Genomic DNA, 26,053 nt, shown 5'->3' with positions numbered 1-26,053 from the left:
AAAGCCCGCTTTTATATTTTAAGTTTGCTAATGAAAAGGATGCAATAAATTTCACTCCAGCTATCAGCTGGCTCTTTTGAAGTTGGTGCGCTGTAGAGAATATATTAGTTGTGACAACAGATACTCTTCCCTGCTGTAATCGGTCCTATTTTGTAGCCACAGTTCTCCCTCATCATACTGAACAAGTTGTTACCTCCCCAAGGTTTCTCTGCATTTCCATTTACTGTGTTATCAGCAGAAAGGCTGGGGAAAGCCTCTTCGGTAATGACATCGATACAGCACACACAGCAGGAGAGGTCAGCCTGTCAGAGCTCTAGAAACAGCAGATGGATTAGGATGAAACTGGGTGCAAAATAACTTTAATAGAGTCTTTTAATGTAAGCAGTTTATCTGTCATTGCCTTTCATTGAAATCCCTCACAAAATGATAGTGTTTGGGCTGTTAGGTTTACAGAATATCACTGAATAAAATCCATACGTTGTCATACTCAAACTATCCACCAATTAGAGAATGAGAGAACATTTTAATTTATTCATTAAAGACAGGAAAGTAAATAGGGTAACATATAAGGTTAAATAGAATAACACTGGCCTTCATATTCCCAAGATTGTATTTCCCATTTGGCTATATTAGCATAGAGACTAGATCAATAAGAAACTGCTTAGAGCTTGTATGATGTGATTTTTAAAATATGCTTGAGACAAGTCTGTCACTGTTTAGAAACCTGTATACTGATTTTTTTTATTACAATTAGGTCTTCTCCTTTAGTACCAAATTTTTGGCTTGTAATCTACATGCGATAGAATGCTTTCAGCATACAGAGATGCATAGAAGTGTAATGTTTTTACATGTTGTGCTTACCACATGGTCAGTAATGACCAAATATGGGCTAATGTCTTTTACATTTTATGAATTATCCAACTATGAGCATGTCAGTTGCAAAGCCAATAGCTCTTTTGCTCAGCTTAACACTTTTTCAAAATGGTCTTAAGTCGGACACTGGTGAGGGTATGTTGCTTGCCACAAGTTACAAACAAAAATGGATATGATCTGTCATTTCAAAATAGATAATGCTCATGCATGACAGGGATGACCACAGCCTTTTCACCCACAAAGAACACACAGGACATATATGGTTCTGTAAAGAGTGTGGCAGTGAGAGTAGCAGCCACCTCTGGAAAGCTGGGTGCCACTAAGTACAGATTTCAGCTGAAGTGCTGGAAGAAAGCGTTCTCATCATGTTGCTCTTGTCACTATTTCTGGGCTGGAGGAAGTGGCTAGACATCATTGGTCCTTTCTTCACTCAAACCCCACCTGTGCTCTTTGGTCCAAGCACATTCTTTTGCTTAAGTCTCTTCGTCACCCCAATTTGGGTCCTAATTCATTCTTGGAGCCTGGAAGTTTCACTCTAGAGTTGTTCACAAATAAGTCCCAGGAAATGCACCATGTGTGCCTAACTTCATTGGTAGCTTCCAAGCCTTGAGTTTAATCAGGGTTCTACAATATACCTAGAACGGTATGCACAGCTCAAGCAAAAGCTGTATCATGAAACACTTTGCCACACTGAAAAAGTAAGATTTTGAAATTTGTATTCTTGATTGAAAATTTTACTGGGGCTTTGGTTCAGGACTCACGAAAGCTCAACGCTGTCCCCTCCCCCGAGATGTCTACTTTCTGCTACCATAGTCACCGGGTGGGCTGCAAACACCAAGGACCTTGTTCTCCATGGAAAACAGAATTGATAGTTTGTTAAGTAGCTATGTTTACTTTTATTTTTATTTATCAAGAGCAAAGAGCACAAGTATTGTAAGTGCACAGAAGAGTTTCCAAATTTGAGATTAACCAATTCAATATTAACCATTCAAAATACAGGTGGTTGGGCAGAAAAAGAAACAAAACTTTCCAAAATGTATGGGGCCACATAACTCACATTTCACACAGCAAAAATTTTGTGGGAATCTTTGGAACATTTAACTAAAAATGTATAAACTTGCTAAAGCTAGTTTCTTGTTAATGGCGGTGGACTAAGGTTTCATATTTAGCCCTGAATCATATTTGTGTGTGTGTGTTTCTCAAAAAACTAAAAATAGAACTACTATATGATCCAACAATCTCACTACTGGGTAGTTTTCCAAAGTAAAGAAAGTCAGTATATTAAAGGAATACTTACACCACCATGTCATAAAAGAGTATAAAATCCTGTCATTTCTGGCAACAATGCTGCAAAAACATGTAGGGCTTTAGTTCTTCCCCCTATGTAATCTGGATTCATGCCCCTCCCCAAGATTTCTCAGTGGGTTCAAATTGTTACAAAGTTTAGCTGGAGGTTTCCTTCTCCCTGTAGCCTTTTCCATATGCCTATGGCAGTCCTCCTAATGGACCCCTGTGAGGCAAGATGGAAATTGCTTACTGAGGGGCCCAGCAAGCCCACAGAGCTTTTCCCACTGCTTCCTCTACCCCTGTATTTCACTAGCAGGGACTCTGTGCTTACAATAAAAATGGCTTGGGTATGGTTCCATAAAGTAGTAGGGATACAGGTAACCAAGTTACAATTAGCAACATTTAATTCACTCAGACAATGAGGCAAAGAGAGACTAACACTGTATAGACCAAATGTGTTAATACCCATGTAATTTTTATTTGAATGTTGACATAAGTGACACCTACCACCACCTTAAACACACACATATAAATGAAGTGTGCAATAACATCCTTTTGTCTTATTGAAAACAAATATGGCCATGCTACTATATGACTGTATTTGTGATATTTTTGCTGTGAACAGTGTACTCTGTGAGTATGTGTGTGTGTGTGTGTGTGTGTGTGTGTGTGTGTGTATGTCTAAGAGAGAGAAGGAGAGAGACAGAGAGAGAGACAGAGAGAGAGATAAAGAGATACAGAGACAGATAGAAATTCTGTGCATTACTAATTGGTACACCACTGCCTTCACCTATGGATGTCTGTTCCAATCATATATGCTCTGTTGTGTTCCTCTGTGAAGAGAATGGTGCATTGGTACTTCTGATAATTCCTCAGAAAAGCGGAAGAACCTGGCCTCTTCTATCCTCATCTGCCCTTTTCCCTCTGTGTCTTCTCACTTCTCCTGTACACGTATTCTTACCTCTGTAATATTTCTCCCAGCCCTCACTTGGAGCAGAATTGCAGCATGAGCACCAGTTCTTGAAGACAGTGATTTGGTTTCCCTTCAAGCCTCTGAGCCACGAGCTTGCCTGGTAACGTGGAGAAAACTTTATAGTGAGTGAGAGCATCCCTATGACCAGGCATGTCCCAGAATCCCCGAGCCTGTCTTCAGAACCCTCTAGGCATAAACATGGACTCAAGGTCATTACGTCTTAGTAAGTCTTTATTCCTTTTTACTGCATCTGCAGAGAAACGCCATGCTAGATCTAACTCCTTAGCTCAGGGGAGCAGATGTGTTATGAAATGATAGGAAGGGAACTGTCCTGAAGAGAGAGGAATCTGTTTGGGGGATGGTGTTAATTCAGCTTCCCTCGGGAGTCATGAAAACATTGATTTTGTACCATTAGGTCTTCACAATGTGACCATGAAACTGTTCTCAGCAACTTTTCTGTTTTAATATATTTGTATAAATCCTGATGTAGTTTCACAACTGTTACAATTGATGCTTCAAAAGATGAAGGAGAAGACATCTAAAATAGATAAATTAGACTCTGTGGCACAACTCTGTTTATTGGCAGTGTGCATGCCTGCAGATAATGGCAGCAACTTTCTCTCAACCCAGCAAGAGTCTCCTTTTTAGTTTATAACTAATGGTGAATAGATACAGTCTTTGAAGAGAGGCTTGCATGTGTTTCAGCTCTTTTGGCAGAAGGTGAAGAAAATTCTACGTTTTCCTGATAAAACATATTATATTGTCCCTTCCAGCCAGAACAGAAGTAGCATTTCCTGAAAGGCTCCCTTCCTGAATGATGATAGGGTAGACCTGATAATACAACCAGGACATACTATAGAGCATGGTTTTCCTGATTATAGTTAGAAATAGACTGGGGGAAAATTGAGTACATTAGACAAATAGCTGGTATTTTTTTGCCTTCTTAAGTTTAGTCCATTTTGAGTTATTAGCACAGAAATAGTAATGTCATCCATGGTCCAAGAGAGATTCTGGTTTGATCTGCCATGTTCTTGTGTTCATTACTTCTCTTTTGATTGACAAGAAAGTAACTCCCTAGCTTCCTGTTTCTCCCTCATTGTGTCCATCTTCCTTATTATATCCACGTTTGTCTTCCCAAATTAAGTCTGACTCTATCCAATTTTTTTTTTTTTTTTTTTTTTTTTTTTTTTTTTTTTTTTTAAGACGGAGTTTCGCTCTTGTTACCCAGGCTGGAGTGCAATGGCGCGATCTCGGCTCACCGCAACCTCTGCCTCCTGGGTTCAGGCAATTCTCCTGCCTCAGCCTCCTGAGTAGCTGGGATTACAGGCACGCGCCACCATGCCCAGCTAATTTTTTTTTTTTTTGTATTTTTAGTAGAGACGGGGTTTCACCATGTTGACCAAGATGGTCTCGATCCCTTGACCTCGTGATCCACCCACCTCGGCCTCCCAAAGTGCTGGGATTACAGGCTTGAGCCACCGCGCCCGGCCTCCAATTTTTTCTTAAAATTCCTTCCCATGAGTCCTACATTCTCCATTGTATACTACAGAGTTTATGTAATAAAGGATAAACAGCATTGTTGCCAAAGTCCTTCACTCAATATCCAATCACACATATATATGATTCAGGGCTAACCCTTGGTCCACTATATATAGATAGATAGATAGATAGATAGATAGATAGATAGATAGATAGATAGATACATAGATACATAAATAGATAGATAGATATAGATATGCCATATATATATATGAAATACTCCTGCGTGTGTACTAAAATATAGAATACCAGACCTTAAAATGACCAAAGAGAGTTTTTACTCCAGCTTTCAATTTTCACAATAAGAAAACTGAGATACAAAGCAGTCAGTATTTAGTATATAAATTAAAATCAATGTAATCTCATCACCCAAAGTATAATGCGTTCCAAAGGGACAAGAAGCCTGATCTCATTAGTAGCTTAAGCATAAAGATATATTACCAGTATTTCTTGCCAATTAGGTTTTTGAATACATAATTGAGTACCTACTATGTACTAATAATACACTTCCCATTTCTTCTGGTTACACATGGTAGGGAGAAAGCCTCCATTAGGCATTGATTGTCTCTCACTAAAAGACACACGTCATTTTGTGAGGTGTGCCCCCTTAGCATCAGGGGCAAGGGGGCTCAGATTGGCTAGGGGAAAGAAAATTGAATTTTCAAACCCACAAACCCCAGGAGAACAGAGTGACCGAGTGCCACTTACATTGGGCCTTCTGACTGGGGAAAATAAACACCTCAAAGCAATACTGAAATGCTTGCCTGGAGTCTTCATATTTCCTCCACTTAGAGAATGATATGTAAACAGATGACTTTTATGGGTGAAACATGCCTCTTCACCAAAGACAGTACATTTTTCATTAAGTTACAATAAACCAAACTTTAGTTATAAAGGAAATTTCCAATTGACAAATGGATATTGCTAAAGGATTTTCTATGCAGCAAAATAGCCAGACTGAAGGGAACAAATCATTATGGAATGTAGGCACTTCTGAATGCTGTTATCACATCACCTTTGGGCCAGACACTCACAAAACTCTGGCTGTCATGGTAGTGAAATACACATGCAGGTACAACTAACTAGCACCTGCTACACTGGTTGTGGCAGGGTCTTGAATGGCAGTGTGGGTGAAATTGATATTTACTCAATGAGCAGTAGGAAACCATGAAGGATTACGACAATGAAAGCAATGTGATCAAAGTGGAGCCTTAGGAAGATTCGTCTTGCAGTAGAACATAAAATGGATTTAGGATAGGGAGACCAGTAGAGCAGTGAGGTGGCAGAGGCCATAGTCCTGGTGAGAGGCAGTACAAATCAAGTTAGGCAGTAGCTGCAGGAAGAGTAAGGAAGCCACAGGTAGCTACAAGCCTTCTTCCAGAAAGTGGTACGGAAAATTCACCCTGTGAATGCTGCTCCAGACTCCGTCCTCTTTGGAGTGTAAACAAGAGCCTTACATTCAGTTGCAGGATGAATTTAGATGCACATCAGCCTGGAGCTCAGTTTCTCCTCCAGAGGCTTCTTTTTCCCTCCATAGAGAGCTTAGAGTCCTCGGGTACATTTTCTTTTTTCTTTCTTTTCTTTTTTCTTTCTTTTCTTTTTTGAGATGGAGTCTTGCTCTGTCGCCCAGGCTACAGTGGTCCAGTGGTGCTATCGTGGCTCACTGCAACCTCTGCCTTCTGGGTTCAAGCAATCCTCTGCCTCAGCCTCCCAGTTAGCTGGGATTACAGGCACCCACCACTGTGCCCAGCTAATTTTTGTATTTTTAGTAGAGACGGGAGTCTCGCCATCTTGGCCAGGCTGGTCTTGAACTCCTGACCTCGTGATCCACCCGCCTTGACCTCCCAAAGTGCTGGATGAGCCACTGCACCTGACCTTCTTAGGTACATTTCCGTACCCAGAGCACAATGTCCAGGCCTCTGAGACTGCCTAGTCATTCCTGATTCATTTATCTCATCAATGTTTATTAAGTGACTATTAAGTGCAAGACATAGTTCTATCCACTTAGAACAATTTTTCCCAAACTCTGCCTGTCAAAATTCTATTTCTGCCCGTTATGTATAGCACAGACCTATTACATTGATTATTAGAAAGGAATTAATAAAGTTAAAATGTGGAAAGCCCAGTGATCTAAAGATCGGTAATGTGGTTTTGCTTCCTAGAGGTTCAAGGTTCAAATACAGGATGTTTCCATGTACGTTTTCAGGCACCCATACAGAAGGTTAAAAATAATGGGTAGTGTTTTCCTAAATATTATAAGCCCTGTATGTAAAGTCAGAAATTCAGGCAAATATCCAGGTGTTGCAATATGTTGAGTGACATTTTGTCCTCTTAATCTGCCACCCTTGGCTATGTGTGCTTTCTGCCAGCCGAAACCCCAGCCTACAGGATACATTGTCTTTTGCCATTTTACTCATTCCAGTGAAATCTATTTAAATGCTGTAATTAAGCGATTCAATTTTATATTTAAGCAAGTGCTGTCAGTATATATCTCTTCAATTGATTTAACCAATTCTGTACATATTGATTTTAGATCATCTGAATACCCTAATGATGAGTTCATTTGTTAAGAGAAGGGTTTATCTTCTGAACTTAGGCAATCGATGCAATTTACCAATACATGCCGGTAGGTTAGGGTATAGCTGTGTCTCACAGAACAATCATGTAAAAAAAAATTTAAATCCAAAACAAAACAAACACAAAACCAATGCAATTGTTTTGCTGTCTTTTTCCATGTTGTTGAATATCCAGTTATTTGAAATTATCTGAATGACTGGGTTTTCCGTTTTGATTAGAAGTTGTAAAAACCCAGTTTGGATGTATCTGCTAGTAGAATATAAGGAAAATGCACATGAAATAGGAAATGTAAGGCATATAGAGAAATACTAATAAAATAACATTTATGCTTGACTGACAGCATTATTATTGATTATGGAAAAAAGCAACACCTGAGTCCACTGCCACACTATCTGTAAGCCATCCAAGTGTTCACTTTGATAGTCTCAACATACATACAGAAAACATATTGCATTAGATTTGTTTTCTGTAAAAGGCAGGGAATAATGTTATAAGTCTGACTGTAGCTATTCAGGGCATGCTTCTTATAACCCTCAAAAGATTGTCTACATTTTCTGTAAATATAGTATACATGTCTATTGGACTAGAAGAGCAATTAATGGAGTATAATCTCTGGGACAGAATTACCTTGCTAAAGAATTTTGAAGTCATGTGATCATTATATAGAAGATGGCTGGCAAGTTTTCTAAGCACTTTTTATGTCATATTTTATCCCTAAGGAAATATGATATCATGTATACCATGTGGATGGGACTCAAGAGACAGCAACTGTCTTTCCTTCCTTCTTTCCTTCTACCTATGTTTTTTTTTTTTTATGATAGTGCTACATTTTATGATTTATGTAATTCAATATGGTTCCTGAGTTACTTGAGCTTTAGTGCAGCACAAGTATTCTCTACATAAAAGAAAGACAAGGTTCTTATTTTCAGGAGCATAGGTTTAGCGAGTGAACAACTCTGAGCCTGTCTGTAGCCACTTCATCCCTCCAAAGGAAATAAATTTGCTGATAATGAGAGAGGAGTCAGCTCAGAAATGCTTCTTGGAATCAGAGAAGTGCTTTCTTCCTTGCATAGAAATTCTCAAGCTACCCCATGACAGAGGGGGCCTGGGTAGAATAGGAGCTTCATGGCTTCCCCATCCTCAGGGTCCAATGTTAATAAAAAAGTAAAGAGCCCCTCTGTTGGAGTGAAGTGTGGAAGGAGGGGCTACTAAAAGACGGATCAGCTGGAAAATATGGAATCATCTTAGGCTTCCTTAGAAACAGAGAAAGAGAGAGAAAAAAAGAGAAAGACAAATAGAGTGTCAGAGAGAAAGAGATCTATACAATCTAAACATATCAAAGTCTTCTGTGAATAGCACTTTCCAGACAGAAGAATTCTGTTCACTCCAGAACCACTACTGATATGGAGAGTAAAAGATAGAGGTTCCTGTAATCCACATTGGAATAACTACTTAGGTTTCATACTACAACATGGCCTTTACTCAGTAAGCCCAATAAACTATCTGGCTGTAAAAATCTACGGATGAACACCTGTGTAGAAAGCAGTCACAATCAAGATGCACTGCATTTACGTAACATGCTGCAGCTTCCAGAGCACTTGTCAGTGTTGGCTACTCACAACCACCCTTGCTGTAGAAAAGGCAGAAATTATTATCTTCATTTTTTAAATGAAAAAACTTGCTCAAAGGTGTTTAGTACTTGCCAATAGCCTAAATGGCAAAGCCGGGACTAGAACCCAGGATTTTAACATTTCTGGCACAACACTCTTTCCACTCTAGCCTATTACCTCTCATCTTACCATACTGGAGTATATTCTTTAACATTTTGATTTCTTTTATTGTTTTTAGTTATACTAGAGCTTCCTCAATAGTGAGATAAGTATCATGATAGGAAACCATGATACAAAATAAGAGAATATAGGTTTATAAAAGCTAGAGATGTTATCAATTAAAGCAGCAGAGCTGTTAACTCTCTAGCCTCCATTTTCCAATCAGTTTAAATTAATGTGTGTTTTTAAATGTAAAATTAGCTGCAATCCCAATATGTAACTATCTTGATGTTTAGTAAATTGTGTTGTTTGATTTCCTTTTAATTTCCCTTCTTTTGCAGTGTGTCTTATATTCCGGCATGTGTACCTGGAACTTGGGATTGTCTTCTTATGTTCCATCATTTCAAAAGGGAAATTTGCTCTTCGTGTATTTTGTAGAATAATTCTTCTACCTTAAAGGCACATATCATTGGCACATAAATAATTAACTTAAAATGTTTTCCTCAAAGTCTCTTAATATAATAATTCCTCATAGCATGCCTAAAACAACATCAAATTACAGTGAAAGCAAAGTAACAAATTGAGAGCTGTTTCTCGTATGGTGACATTCTCTGCCATCATTTACTTGAGAGATTCAAGGTGATGAGCACACAAGAGGATGACATAAGGACATCTGACTAGAGCTGTTGGGACATCAGAATGATCACAAGTTAATTTCCAAAGAAAAGAGAACCTCTCCACATAGATATTTTCAATCAATAAGCAAGCAACCAAGAAAAAATTAATTTGAAGGAAGTAATTTTCCTATGTTGACTCTATAAAAAGATAAATGTTTCAAAGAAACTGGCCTCAAACATGATCATGTTCCTTTTGATCAGAGACAAATAACTGGATCTAATTGACAGTTCGAAACCATAGAGCAGAGAGGGTATTTTCAAAAAAAAACATGCTTCCAAATCAAAGGGAGGTTAAGCAATGTCACTTTGATTTTTCCCTCTCCCTGTGTCCTGCCAGTGTCATGCTCAGCCTGTCACATCCAGCATGTTTTTAAAGGAAACCACTTGAACATAGCATCCATTAGTCTGTGATAACCTGAGTCTTCTAGAACAGACTTAACTGTTCTAAAAAAGTGGATTCACATGATTTCCACAGTGACATTTCTTCAGCCTACTACTGTATCTTACTGCAAACCAGCCAGGCTTGGGAGAGAAAAGGATGTTTTTTTTTTTGTTTTGTTTTGTTTTTTTTTTTTTAAAAAAAAAAAGCAGATGTGAGTGTGCGTGTGTGTAGAGACCGGGTCCTGCTGCTGTAGTAAAGGTGCATGGCAGTCCCCACTCCATGCCAGCACCACCTCTCCCTTTGTTCCTCTGACCTGCCAGAACCTGCAGGGTCAGTGAAATTCACATCCTCTGTACATGGACTGAAAATGGACAGGCTTTCATATCTAAGATATATGTGACAGGTGAGTTGGGCCAGCCAGACACATATGTCTTCTTTTCTCATTTTCACCTCTTACCTCATTCCTTAACTTTTTTCCTATTCTAACACTTGCCAAAATTCAACCTCAGGCACAGATGGTGAGAAAATGGTTTTTGCCTACCAAGCCATAGAAAGTGCCCAAATATTAATGGTTATTTATCTAGAAACAGAACCTGCGACTTAATAAATGGAATCATGGATTTCTAGCACTAACATCTAAACTTTAGAAGTGTTTCATTTATTTTTAAAAATACTTGTAATTGCCTTCAGTTGTTATGCATAGAGGGTTTCACTCAGAGTGTCAAGTCCAGAGTTAGATTATACGTTGTCTCTGCTAAAAGTGGTAGCTTCTGCGTTTTAACTTACAGCAGTATTTTCTTCTCTATAGCCCTTACCCCTGTCCAAGATTCACAAATATAAAGGTCCCCAAAAAGGTACGTTTTTAAAGGATCGGAACAACCCTGAGGTTGTCAAATGGCTGCTTCAATGCTCTTTTATCAAACATAATTTCTATAGCCTGAAAAAGTCTATAGGAGTACAAGTTTGGTTCTGATTACATAATTATGCTACAGAAATATGAAAAAAAAATCATCATTAAAACCCTCCAGGTGCTTAAACAGTTTGATAGACTGTAGCCATTCTGCCATCAGCACCCCCAGCTGTGTTGCTTAGCAACATTTTAATTCCAGAAGAATCGAAGGAGATGAAATCCCTGTGGAGAAGGAAACAGAAATAAGAGGGCTGTTGACAGATGATCTGAGTTGTTTCTTCTAATATACTGTGAAGATCACTAGCTCTTTTCATGAATGATAAATGGACTGTACACAGATCAATGGGTTCAGCACTAAACTGGAACCAGGCTCCATGTCTAAGGCAACGCAGGCTGAGAGGCCCAGAGTTTTCCTCATTTCTATGATTTGGTGTGTATATTCTTAAAGTTTCCACAGGAGGAAATTGATCTGAGTACTGTCTTTTTTTGCCCTTTAATGGTGTTGGCTAATAAAAATGATTTTGGAAATGGACACTCGACTTTCTGTCATGGTGTGAGTGTGGCCAGGTTTCAGTAGTAGTGTTAGGATGAACAGTTCCCTACCACAAATCTAAAACTCCAGGATATGCCCACGACCATCCCCTCTGCATCTGTTTCCCCTATCTGTCATTACAACCCAATCAGGTCCAAAAAGGGTAAGATTAGAGTGAAAGGTTGGAAGTCAGGCACCCTAGTTGTGCACCCAGGAGTCCACTTTTATGGTCCCTGATGAACTTTCTAGGCAGCCCTCACAATGCCCGCCTGCATTGGAAAGCTGCACTTGGACAGGTAACCATGTTTCCCAGGAGAAGAAAATTGCTTTCTGAGTCTCCAGTCTGCTTATCTACAGCACTGGTTAGCTCCTTATGTTTCTGAAGAGCATTTTATATTGCTTATTGTTTTGGTAGCTAGCTGCAATGATTATGCCTGCTAATGTCATCTAATTGCCTATTTTCTTCTGTTTACAGGCTGTTGAAAAGGCAAAACCTAGGAATAATCCTGTGAAGTAAGTTATTATTTTTATTAGTTGCAAATGTTAATTTTAATGGACTCGGTGCATGTGAAAAAATAATGTCATAAAAGAGATCTTGGATTTTGAGTTAATCTCTATTCATGACAATTTAAAGACCAAAACAAGCCAAAAAAAAAAAAAAAAACAAAAAAAACCTCCGGTGAGCAGGGACCAGCTTATATCTTTCCCTGTGTTCCTGATGAAGAAATGCCCCAAGTTGTACCCAGTCTACATAAATTAATATGTTCACTCCATGAATAGCTGCCAAATACTATTATAATCATATTCAATGCGTAGTACTTCAAGCCTTTGGGTTTTGCACATACTAGAAAGATTACATTTTTAATTGCAAACCTTGGACCTATGACAGAGACGTAAATGACTGAAAGTGTGCCAAGTGATTTCCAGACACGTGGGGAGGTTTGGCACCTTGGCATCAAGGCCTCAATACTCTGTTAATGAAAAGCTCATAAAATATACTTAACTAAAGGCTTTTCTTTTTTGTTTTAGCTAACAGAAAGCAATTCCCAAGGTATTTTATGAGATACTCTTAAATCATAAACAGGCTACACAGCCCTCTTTTAAATATAGTACATCTTAGACATCCTGTCTCTTCCAGAAGGGAGACTTTTAAATTAAGAAGGATGGCTGTCTTGTCATTTGGGTTTGTAACATCTGATTGCAGTGTTACAATGCATACTAGTCCTGCCAGCTCTGTGGCTGAGGGAAGACTTTTTATATTTGCTGGGTTATTTTAGGTCTAGTAATATCACATCTTGAGGAACACTATGTGTTAATTTATTTCGGCTGACTTCCATTACAGTTGGTACCAAATACAGAAATGGAGAGTGCATTGATTATTAAGTTTCTGGGAGAATGGATAAGCTAATGCCAATGGCAAGAAGCCTGTTTATCTTTTGTATAATAAAATAATTAACTTTTCCAGGGCATCAGGGTAGCATTTAGCATACCATTAAATCCAAGCCCTAGTACACTTTTCCAAAAGGTGTTGTGTACTTTGCTTTTAAGTTTCATTTATCTTAGGCCAAAGAATATTCCGTATCAGGCTCTGTAACATATAGAGGGACATCTGTAGTCTAGAGATATATGGTGTTTTAGTCCTATTGAAGTATTTGTAGTAGCTGAGGTTTCGTCTGGTTGTTCAGTTGTGGTTGAAATCTCTGCAGCCTGATTTCTTTTCCGTATGAATGCCCTGAAGGATCCTCCACTGTGAGCCTGTGGCTGGCAAGCTCAGAGAATTAGAGGATGGTGCTAATGAGGCCAGGGTCAGAGCTTTTGTCCCTGGGTGGGCGATTAGTGATCTTCTTTCCTGCAGTTCAACTGCACTCCTCCTTCCAGTCAGCCTGCATGCAGATGTGTGCCCCAGGTTACAAAGCATGGGGCTAGGGCTGGAGGAATGTAAATCGAGACCCTCTATGGCAAATGTCTCCAAGCTCCAGCCCTCCCAATAGGAAGTGATTCCCAAGCTGCATTTTTGCAATTCACAGAGTAGCCCATTGGCATGTTTGGTGTTGCATTTAATTCTATTCTAATGGCCTAGAAGTAGGACCAGTTTTCTCTTTGCTCCTTGTGAGAATTTGACCCTACAGTAATTTTATTTTTTATGAGTTCTTATTAATTCACAATGCAGACTCTATCTAATGTCTTGCATTTTGAGGAATGTTATAAAGAGAAGGCAAGGAAACTAGAAGAGTCAAAGGATTATTGAGCTTTGTGCTTTAAATGTATTTGAAAATCCACTTAGTAATAAGCCTAAGTCACAACCAACTGATAGGTGTTTAAAATTGTCTTCTAATTAAATAACATACTATTATCAGGGTGAGTTTGGGTTCATGATACCAAACTCAGCACTTGAAGAAGAGAGACTTCCTCAGGACCTCAGCTCAGAAACAGAAACTTCACCGCAGGGTTCAGTTGCACTGCCTGACAGAAGAACAGAGTCAAAGGTTTTAAAAGTTGTATATATAATGGTCCTTTTGCCATTTCTGATACCTGCTGGAGAATTTCAGTTACACACAATGCACTGGAATCCCAAATAAAGGTTCAATACATGTTTTCTGAATGAATGAACAAGTAAACAAATTGCACATATCCCAGAAAACAGGGATTCTTCCAGAAAAATAAGTTTCTTCCAAGAACCTAGCCTGCAGGCTTGATAAGGCTGGTGGCTCTCCTCTAGTAGAGTGCCACCATCGTGTCAAAAGGACATGTGTATTTGTAACTAACCAAGTGGCCCAATCCCTGTTATTCTTGACTCATGCCACATGTAAACATGTTCCTCTGTTGCTCTGGTTCTTTCTAGCCGTTTTGTTTCTGACCAGTTCCCCATTTGATCTCGTATCAGTAATTAATATTTGATTGTCTTTTTGAGCATAAAATGTGGGTACAGTTTTGCTGGAAAACAGGCCCAGTGGCATCATTTACAACTCAAGTTTGAACACAAATTGGTGAATATGGCCATGTATGTGATTTGGTATAGCCCTTTGGTGTAGAGTTTGGCAAATGGTTGAAAAAAATCAGAAGAACATTTCTTGACATGTGAAAATTATATGAAATTCAAATTTCAGTAAGTATAAATAAAGTTTTATTGGAACACAGCCACACTCATTCATTTCCATATTGTCTGTGGCTGCTTTTGTGCTACAATGGCAGAGTTGAATAGTTGTGACAGAAACTGTATGTAGCCTACAAAGCTGAACACTTTTACCATATGGCCCCTTATAGAAAGTTTGCGGATTCCTGCTCTAGTTGGTAAGGTAGAAAAAAGCATTAAGCTTTTTTGTGATGCTGAAGGTTAAACTATCAATTCTTTCTCCTTTGGTGTTTAAAACAATGAGTAGATATTTACTGAGCCCTTATTGTGTGTTTAGGACTTTCTAGGGTTGATGTGCCATTTAATTCTCATTCAGAGCAAAGAGACTCTCTCTTCACTCACTACCTTTGAAAATCATATGGATACAAAATCCAGTGACAGGGCATTGATGTCTCAGAAACCAGTGAATACATAGAACACATATCTAGAGCATACTGCTAGTCTTCCAAATTGTGTATAGATGAATTTATTGCAAAGGCATAGGAATTTTCTAAAATTCTGTCACTTCCATATCTAACTAAGGCTAAATAAGCTTTCGGTTATGGTGATGGTAAATAAACTTATTGGTGCATGGCTAATAAGTTTCTAAAAGTTTCACCTCCCCCTCCCTATTTCTCAACCACTTGTTCAATTTATTTTTAATACTTTCATGGTTGTAAGCTGCTTCTTTCATTGCCATAGGGAAACTGTGATGATACACACTAATTACACTCCATATAAAAGAGAAATTAAATATATGCCTAGTGAATATAAGCACATATATACCTGGATACACTAATACCATTCCCTTGAAACATTAAATAGTACCTCTGAGGGTAAGACTCAAATATGAGTGTTCTTAAGATCAGTGATCCAGAACAAGAGAAACCTGGTGTATTTCTCACTATATTGGAACCATACTGGTATCAGAGCTTGATTAGTATGTTCAAATTATGGCTCTTTAATGTATCAGAAAGTCTTTCACATGTATTTTAATGTTCTGTAGCTGTCATCTCCAAGATTTCATTGTGACAGCAAAGCCTGAGAGATGTACAGATTTCTTCCACCATATGTGACTTATCACATACATTTTTTTCAAAAACACATTTCTGTTATTAAGACATATGTGATAGTACATTTCTGAAAATGTGAATTGCTTTTGGCTAAAAGCCATGCACTAATAAGTTGAACTGAATCTAACCAAGGTTGACATCTGTTACCGAAAGAGAGAGAGGAAGAAACAGAGAGAGAGAGAGCATGCACACACTGTTGTCAAGCATAAAATTCTTTCCTGCTTTTACACTTTAACAACATTAAACAATGTGATGGTTGTCTTTCCCAATTCGGGATCAGAATCTACTCTGCTTAGGAAATTACACAGTTTTTTTTGTTTGTTTGTTTGTTTTGTTTTTTTTGGGATTGATTCATTATAGACATTGTGCTTTCATTAGTGAAAATGACAAATAGCCACAAAAGTTTTCCTGACTATGATGTTTGTGCATTATTCATTTATTCACCTGATGAATATTTATTTAGGTTCTACAACATTCTGGGAACTGTGATAGATGCTGAGGGAATTAAAAGTAAATCTGACACAGATCCTACCCTTGAGGAGTTTAGAGTCCAGCAGAAAAGATAAAATCGGGTTGTAAAGAATTAAATACAAGATATATATAGAGAGAAATGTTTAAGTGGGGAACAGATAAAGTACAGGGAAGCTCTAAGGACAAAAAGTGCTTCTAGTTAACACTGTCAAAGATGGAAGGGATGATGGGGGAGGAGGAAACATTTGCACCAGGATTTTAAGGACTGCTGGTTTGCGACACCAGTGCTGAGGTATGGCAAGGGGAAGCAAAGGAGCCCAGGATGCCTGATGGGATGCAGTCAGTGAAAGGCCAGGATGGAAACCAAGGCTAAGTAGAAATGGAAGCCTAGGGCCCTCAGAGCTTATCCAGATGAAAGAGATTCACACGGTAGAGTCAAATGGCATTGAAGAGCTCTTCACTAGGCACCGAATGTGAATCATCAATCACAAAGAGTTACTAAACACAAATAGTTGATAGACCTGAGTTCTAGTCTTGAATCCGATATTAGCTTGTAGTATAGAATTGCACATGTCACTTCCTTGGTATAGGCCTCAGCTAAATGACTTAGACAGATATTCCACTTCTTTTAAAAAGCCAAAGCTTGGAAATCTGTTTTATAATTTTACTCATTTTAGAACAATATTAGCCCTGTTAATTTGATGTAGATTCATGCATGAACATAAATTATATATGTGTGTATATGTGTGTATAATGCATCTGTGTTTAACTCCACACACACTCACCTGCAGACACACATAATGCCTTTGCCCGTCATTTTTACCTTTTACTTTTGTGAAATAAAGTACAAAAAGCCACATCATTAGAGTTTTAAAAAGATATCTTAGGTAGAAAATAAGTGTGGCTCCAAAGACATTGGGTAAAGCCTTTGAAATGGCCCCCTAGGACCAAAGGTAATTTCGCAGTTGGAGTCCATGTCTCTTGTGATGTTCTTGTATACATGCACATCACAGACATGCAGAATGTCAGTCAGTTAAGCTACCATTCTGAATGATGAGACAGCAGAGCCTGATTTGTGTTCTGCCAACCAAGTTTTGAGGGATTGTCTCCTTTAGAACAAAAGGTTCCAGCACCATGAAGTTTTGGCATCTTCTGTACTATCCCTTTCCTGGAGCGTCACTGTGCATAATCACATAATGTAGGCTCAAAGAAAAAGTTCTGTTTAGCTTTGTCTTACCTAAGGATTCCCAGATGTGTTTGGCCAGATGATATCTTGTCTGGCAGGGCAAATATTTCATGAAACACAGAATTGGGTGTTGCTGCTAAAAATGAAGTACCGTAGTTCCATTTAAAATTGTTTGATTCCACATTTGTTGGCAAGGTTACAGAGAAAAGGGAACACTTATACACTGCTAGCGGGAGTGTAAATTAGTTCAACCATTGTTGAAAGTAATGTGGCAAATCCTCAAAGAACTTAAAATAGAATTACCATTCGACCCAGCAATCCCATTTTTGGGTATATACCCAAAGGAATATAAATCATTCTACCATAAAGACATATGCATGTATATGTTCATTGCAGCAGTACTCACAATAGCAAATACATGGAATCAACCTAAATGCCCATCCCTGGAAGACTGGGTAAGGAAAATACTGTGTATATACACCATGGAATACTATGCAGCCATTAAAATAATGAAATTATGTCCTTTGCAGCAACATGGATGGAACTGGAGGCCATTATCCTAAGCAAAGTAATGCAGGAACAGTAAACCAAATACCACATTTAAAATATGTATATTACTTTAAGTTCCAGGATACATGTGCAGAATGTGCAGGTTTGTTACATATGTATATGTGCACCATGGTGGTTTGCTGCACCTTTTGACCTGTACTCTAGGTTCCCTCCTCTCACCCCACACCCCCCAACAAGCCCTGGTGTGTGTTGTTCCTCTCCCTGTGTCCATGTGTTCTCATTGTTCAACTCCTACTTATAAGTGAGAACATGAATACCGCATATTTTGAGTGGGAGCTAAACAATGAGAACAGTGGACACTACAAAAGGGACAGCAGACACCTGGGCCTACTTCAGGGTGGAGGGTAGGAGGAGGGAGAGGATTAGAAAAAATATCTATCAGGTACTATGCTTATTACCTGAGTGATGAAATAATCTGCAAATCCAACCCCATGACATGCAGTTTACGTATATAACAAACCTGCACATGTACCCTGAACATAAAGTAAAAGTTTTTTTTTTAAAAGAATATGAATTGGCTGTCAATGCTCAGATTTATTTCTGGGTTCTCTATTGTGTTCCATTCTTCTGTGTGACTCCTATGTCTTTTTTACAGTGTCACACTCTAAATTATTTTTATGGATTGTAAATGTCCTGAGACACAGTCCCCAATGACGGTACAGGAAATGTTGGGGTGTGTCCCAGTGAGTGAATTACATGAAGCTGAGTAGTCCCCAGTGAGCTTCATCAGATCAGTGAGCAAAATGCCCAGTCCACTCATTTCATTATAATAAGGCACCCTCAACAATGCTCTTCCTACTGCCTCCTCAGACCTCTAGTCAATCTCTAACTGGCTCTAGCCATTTTAAGGACAATTAAAATAACATTTCTCTCTAAATTACTGCATAAAATAAATTGGGCTCTTTATGTTGTCCAGATAGATATAATTGGATGCAACAGGTTCCAGCAATCATTCTGTCAGGTAGTGAAATTTGCACAAATTTCTGGACACCTTCCTTTTCATTGGCATTTGGAGTTATACCATCTAGGCCATCTCAGATGAGAAAACTGAGACCCAAAGAGCAAACTGCCCAGAACCCCAAGTTTCCAGGAACTGTCCAGTTTTTACCAGCTCCCTCTCAGGATATACGTGTCCACTTTCAATGCCTAGAAATGTGTTATTGGTTTTTTCAGTTGTATTATGTAACTTTATTTAACAATTTATTTTCTTAGAACATGATACCAAATGTGTCAAAAATTTAAAAATCATCAGATTTGCAAGTTCTTTAGCAATTATGTCAACTTCAATTATATTAAATTTATATCTATAAGGATAAGTTTCTTCAAAACTTCAAACACATTGGTTGCCTCATTACCATCACTCATCTTTGAAAAAGTTTTATGAGAACCTTTTCTCTTCAGGTGTTAAATTAATACTCTAATAACCATGGAGATGAAATAGAACCAGAAAGCACCCATTTATTGATGAATCTGATGGACCTCAACTAAGCCAGCAAATGTGGAATTAAACCATTTTAAAGGGAACAAAACCACATTATTTTTAGTAACAACATTCATAAAATACTGCCTGGTCCACGTGTAAGTTTTTTAGTTCTGTCCTTCTTAGTGTTTGCTGCTTAGACAATAATAGACAACTCTGTCTAATCTACCCACACAAGTCAGCTCAGTTTTTGATACATAAAAGTCACACCTAGAATTTTATTTTAATGTTGCCATGCAGTGATCTTTCAGTAAACTGTCAAAAAGTTAGAGTTACATAGCTAATCTGCTAGAATTCAAGCAAATCACATTTTTGCTCCTTTAACAGACAATAATGATGTCCATACTATGTGACAGTCTCCGTCGATAGAGAGATGAATTAAATGAGATCTCTGTTCTGAGAGTCCCCATACAGTGGCAGGGAAAGACAAAGCCATTATACTACAGAATAGGTTGTTTGTATGATCGAAGCATGTGCAGCATTCTATGGGGCAGAGATGAAGGAAGGAGCAACTGCTGAGAGTGGGCTCTCCCTATCTCAGCAGGAGTCCTCCAGTGAAGGGTGGGGAGAGGCCATTCAAGAGAACAGAACAACACTTTCAAAAGGCACTAAGAGAGCTGTGTTGTGAGCAATGTCTGTACTTAGAGTCAGCTTAGGAGGGGGGTCATTTTTCACAGTAGCTGAAAATACCAAGTGTGTGAGCTACAGGATAGAAAAGAAAGGAACGAGTTGTTGCATGTGCCAGGATACCTAAAGCATCACACTGCCACATATTAATACTTGGGCTCCACTTTTGGTATTAGGAGGAGAGCAGTGCAGTATGGGTGAAACTAACAAAATGCTGGAAAGGATTCTTTTATTCTAGAAAGTTAAAGGTTAGATTAGGGAGAGATTATAAGGCACTCTTTTTAAACTGTTTGCAAAGGAATAGACACATCAAGTCCTTTCTGATTATATCTAGCTAATCCTTCTCTATGGACTTGGATGTAAATCTCAGCTCATACAGAGTTCCCGTAAGTATTCAGCTGTTCCCTTGTGGCTTCATGAACCCCTGATTATTTCTTACATTTTAAAAAATGTTTCTTTCATACAGTTCCTTTCACATTACTCAAATGTCTACATTACACTAAGATATAGTATTTTAGGCATGACCAAAAACACCATTATTTTAGCTTCAGTTTCTGAATTCACTTCACAGACATAAAATTTCTTGCTGAATGTATTTTTGTCAGCCCAAAACATAAGCACAGTAGGGCTGTTTTTATTTCTAGGGAAATGATGTCTGCCCCCATGGTGACTATACACAAGGCTCCAAACAGTAAATCAGTCCTCTGCCAACCACAGAATTCATTCAGAGTCAAGAGCCTGAGGTAGTAAGTTATTATTAGTTGACTACTAGTTTAGGGGAACTGAGAACTATAGAAATGACTCATTTTGGCCAGGAACTCAAATAGGAAACAAATAGTATTGGCTTTCTTAAAGCTTTTGCCTAAAACAACAGCAGTTAACTAGAGAGCAACCATTAAAAAAAAAATAGTAAATCATTCTTCTATAAGAAAATGTTTTTATTTGTAAAATTTATGGCATAAGGGTATATTACATGCCATTATAATCCGGTTTTTATATGCACACGTGTTTATATACTCTGCATCAGCATACCCTGATGCACTATGGTAATTTAAATCCAAGACAAAATTGTCCCCCTTGTTGGGGCAGGCAGAAGTAGCCATTGCTAAAAGAAGGTCTCAAATCTTTTTTCTCATTTCTCATTCCTTTTCCAATTTTTTGACTGCCTTTTGCCTGTCTCACCACCGTACTGTCACAACAAGTGCGTCCCACGTACTTAGGGAAAACATTTCAGAAAGCTCTTGTGACCTATATTCCTCCACGGAAGTCTGGCAAGGGAGCTCAGGGCAGCCAGAGAGCTCATTTGTACTCATTCATGTTTGCGTTATCAAACACTGTAGTGTAATTGCTGGGGATCTGCTAATAATAGCATCTACATCTAAAAACACATTCATCTCTCCAATGAGCTGGAGATGTGTGTTACTTCCAACACTGGCTAGGTGAAAGTTTAGCTTGACTCAAACCATGATGCAAGGGTTTAATAAGCAAATTAGACATGTTAGAAAACTTGCTTTAAATATATATGTGGATGTATATATACACTCTCTACATACACATTGTACACACACATATAATTTAAGCTTCACCCGATTCCTAAAAGGGATGTAACATAATTAAAACAAGATTGTAGAGGAGAATGCTTAAAGAAAACGGAAGAACCTCCTATTTCCAAACGCAACAGTAACATCTGTTTACATATGTGATGGAACTAGAAAAAGCTATGTGTTTTTAAAATCAACACCCGAATAAGGACTGCCCAACCATGACAGAGCAGAGCACAGCTGTGCCCTTCCTGCAATGATGCTGTTATGGTGCGCAGCCTGTTGGGAGATCTTCTTGGAGAGTACAGTCAAACCATGTATGAGGATCTTCTCCTGGTTTTAGTGATGGGTAATAGACTTTTGAATGTAGTTTTAACTTTTAAAACTAACCTACGATGGTGATTCAGAGCCATGGATGTTGAAAAACAGTTGTCAATCAAAGCAGCTAATGTGATTCAAAATAAGAATGATTTCCTCTTGCACATAGTGAATGTCTTGAAGAGGAATTTTACAAGGCTTTGAACAGGAATAACAATATTGGACCACTGCTGTATACAAAATAGCATACAACAAATTCACTTTTGCTCTCTTTACCCTACTTCATTTTTTCTCTTATCATCATTATTCTCTCTCTCTCACTCTCTCTCTCTCTTTCTCCATGTTTTGAAGTGTCACCTCCCACAAGAATGTAAGTTTCATAAAAGTGAGAATGTTGTTTTAGTCACTGCTGTAACCCTGGCATCTCAAATAGTAGCTGTCATATAACGACAGCTCAATATCTTGAATGAGTAAGTGCAGGCATCTAAGGATATGACTTTAAAGTTCAACCGTCCTTGTTTAGTTTGAGTATGAGCTTAGTCTTAGAATAAGTATGATTTCATGTTGTCCATTGGAAATCATACTGAACTAATTATTAGCCATTGGGTAAATTATTAGCTTTTCTTAGAAAAGAATAGAGTTTTATTTTATAATCGTCTGTATTCCATATTAGCTTTACTCTGAGCCATCATAAAGCTAGTTTTACCCTTATTAATAGAACTAGAATTTGACTTTCCAAGTGATTCTTCTGCTGTATATCCACCTTCCTACTTTTGATGAATTCCCTCTATGAATTTAAAAGAGGAGGCACAGCAGTGAAGATGTAGGCCTCCCTATGAATGGGGGTAATGCAAGCATAGTTATATTTGATGTATGTAATTAGGCATTTTCAAGAATGACAGAAGTCAAATTTTCATAACATGGGACAAGGTAACAAAAATGTCATTAAGCTAACAGTTGAAAACACATGCAATTTTCTATTTTTGAAAGGCATCATTATGCTCAGAAATTAGCAGGATTGGACACACAGCAGCCAATTTCAGAATCCACACACTTGTCCTCTTCTTGGGAGTTATGGAGTCTGAGATACATCTGATACTTCCCTTTTCTCCTTTATGCAATACTCCACTATCACAGCACTAAGAAGCATTCAGCAGCCTTTCCCGTTGGCCAATAGTTGCAGAAGTTGGATGGCTCCAAAGTTTTAAGGGAGCTGCCCTTAAGCAAGGCTTAACTCACATTCACAGATGTTTCTAGCCACAAGGCCTAGGCAATATCTCTGCAAAGTGGTTAAACTAAACAAGCTTTCTTTAATGTTATATTCTTCTCATAAATATGTAAGTCATTAAATCATTTGTTCACGTCCCAGTGATAGGGGTAAAAAAAAATCCTCACTTAATATTGAAGTGTACAAAAGAAATAAACAAACGAACAAAAACCCAAGACCATGTTACAGGAAATAACATGACTACAAGGTTAATTTTGCCTCATACAGTATTTCCTAGAATTGAATTGCCTGATCTCCTCCCTTGGGGATTGCTCCAATGCTTGCAATAACCAAGGCTGATTTTATTGGAAAATCACCTCTAGATGAAGAACATACTCCAGAGGAAATTTTGCGTGGGACAAACTGATTTCTGGTGCCAGTGGCATGCTATGGCACTGTTTGAGTTCCCAATCTTTCTGTTCATTCAGGCAGCACATTCATTAGCAACCCTTAAAACAGGGTAGAATAACTAGACATCTTAGGGAATTTACTTTAAATTGTTTTCAAGTCTTATTGGCTAGCAGGCCAGCATTCAAACTGTAGCTCTTAACATGCACATTAAATGTTTTACTAGTAGTGGTGAGACTTGAGGTAGTTTTTATTTCAGATGCTTAACAGATAACTCTTTTACATAATATAGGACACTCAAAGATCCTGACTGACTGGGAAGAATTATGGAGGGTAGAATGAGAGGAGAGAGGATGATGATACTGAATAGTGAAGCTCTCACGTTACCTTTGTAGGCATGGCTTATTGATCAGTCACTTTCTGTTAGTTGGCTTTTTTAATTATAAAAAGAATCCGTAGTTATCTTGACAGCACAGCTTAGCACAACTCACCAGGAGACCCAAATTCAGAAATGCACTCCAGCTTCCAAACTTCACCAAGTGGAAAGAGAGAATATTATAAATGGAATACACTGAGCCTCCAGGAGGAAGGAAAAAGAGGAGGAAATTGATAGAGAAGCCAACACATCAGAGGAATATGGTGACCTTGTATGACATTAACTCTAGAGGCTAGAGAACAGATACTCAATAGCTGATTTGATTCAAGATCGGATAGTTGGAGACAAATCAGAAAGGATAGTTTTATGAACAAGAGAGGGAAACAGCATATATCTCATAAAAGTACAGACTGAATCTGATCCTCGAGCTTCTCAGGCAAAACCTACAATAAGAAGGAGAGAGATGACCCCCTGTCGTATTCCTTTTAAAAGTCTCTCTGCCTGGGCCACTCACCAAAGCACAGGAAAATTTGTTCAGAGACAATCTGCCTAATGCCTACTTCTAGATGTATAATAATTCAGACATTAATGTAAAAAGCCAAAATGTCTATCTATGCTGACTGGTTGGTACCCTCCCTTTATGAATTTTGTGTCCAGATTACTATTATTTACTCTAACTGAGAGAGGGAAAGTAAAACAATTCCCAAGATTCAGCAGTGACACAAAGCTTTTTAACTACTGATATAAGTGGCATATGGCTTAATACTTCTGTTTCTAGCAATCAAGAAGCAACCCTGTGCAATATCACCGTAGCTCAGATCCCAGTGGGCATAACAGAGATGATTAGATATATTGAGTTCTTTGTGTCAGTCAAAGAATAAAGAATCTCATACACATTGGTGTTAGCTTCCTCTCACTTCATTTCAATTTTCGATAACCAGTGTCATCACTTGTAACAGTTTTTTCATAATGAAACCTCATGTCGAAATGGATTTGTCTTTCAAGTGAAAGCATATTGGGAAGCCTTCTGAATCCTGATCCTTGGTAATTTTTACTACTACAAAAATTTTATACATATATATAATTCCCCAAGCAAGAATAATATAGAAAATGAATAACAAAACCCAAATTATGACATTTGAAAAAAAGTTATAGGTCCACTTTTCATATTTGACAAGTCTAGGGGAAGAAGTGCTCTGGTTAATCCAAATAATTTGGTTAATATAGCTACCACATATAGAGAGAATTATTTTCAAGGAATTAGAAGGCTATGTACCATTAATAAGAAACAATGGGACACATAATATAATATTTTCTTGATAATTCAGAAAGGCAATATAAGACTACCACTGTGAATAGTTTTCATTATGCCATTTGCACAGAAATTCTGGTTACTCGAAAGTTCTAGGTGTTTGGACACAATCATGCTCAGTCTCACCAGGTTATAAAATTATGTTCTTGGATTTGGTAGTTTGGTGTTAAATCACCCCTTTTCTCTATGTGGCCTCCTACCCCCTCAACAAAACTATAGTCAATCACACAGTGATGTAAAAAAAATATATATGGTAGTGTCTGCAAAAATTCTATAGTGTCCAGTTAAGTCAAGCATTGCCTAGACATTTTGTCTCCTACTTTCACAATATGAAGATAGTTGAATTGAGGTAGTTTTCCTATAGATTCGTGAGAGTGGAACTTCCCCAAGACTTTTTAGTGGTATAAATGACAGAAACCCAGACATATTGATCTTTGTAACCCTAGGAGCCCTGAAGTCTCTTGACTTCAAACCGTCATGTTAGTTTATGCTGACATACTATTCCAATTCTTTCCTTTGTGGGCCAAGATTTTTAAAAGGTTACAAATTACTATCCTAGGAATTTAGGTGTTGCATATCCATGTTTATTTTTTTCAAAATTAAAATTCTGTAAAGTAAGGTAAAGTACTCAGATGGTAAAAGCTTTAAAGTAGTGGTTCTCTCTTCCGTCAGCCAATTTGATGGTCTAAGTCAGCATTTCGTAAGGTATGGTCCCTGAGTGGTGTTTTGAGGGATGTTAATAGGTATTGTGAAGGACACAAAACAAATGTGTGTGTCTGTGTAGGGTGTGCGTGGTGTGTGTGTGTGTGTGTGTGTGTGTGTGTGTGTGTGTGTGTGTGTATTTGGTGGAGAG

At 38.2% G+C, this 26,053-nt stretch overlaps 1 protein-coding gene across 4 annotated transcripts in view; it reads left to right on the top strand.

Annotated features, from left to right (window-relative positions):
• AFF2 (ALF transcription elongation factor 2) overlaps window positions 1-26,053 on the top strand; it is a 495,721-nt gene that overhangs the window by 398,468 nt on the left and 71,200 nt on the right. For all 4 annotated transcript variants that reach the window (XM_010349740.2, XM_010349738.2, XM_010349739.2 and 1 more), the window contains one exon: window positions 11,995-12,032. In XM_010349740.2, the coding sequence (XP_010348042.1) occupies window positions 11,995-12,032 (38 nt within the window). The remainder of the gene's footprint in view (window positions 1-11,994; window positions 12,033-26,053) is intronic.

The sequence above is a fragment of the Saimiri boliviensis genome, chromosome X (assembly GCF_048565385.1).
Source record: "Saimiri boliviensis isolate mSaiBol1 chromosome X, mSaiBol1.pri, whole genome shotgun sequence".
In the NCBI taxonomy this organism is placed as follows: Eukaryota; Metazoa; Chordata; class Mammalia; order Primates; family Cebidae; genus Saimiri; species Saimiri boliviensis.
The sequence above is the reverse complement of the archived record's forward strand: the minus strand, read 5'-3'. Positions and strand labels throughout refer to the sequence as shown.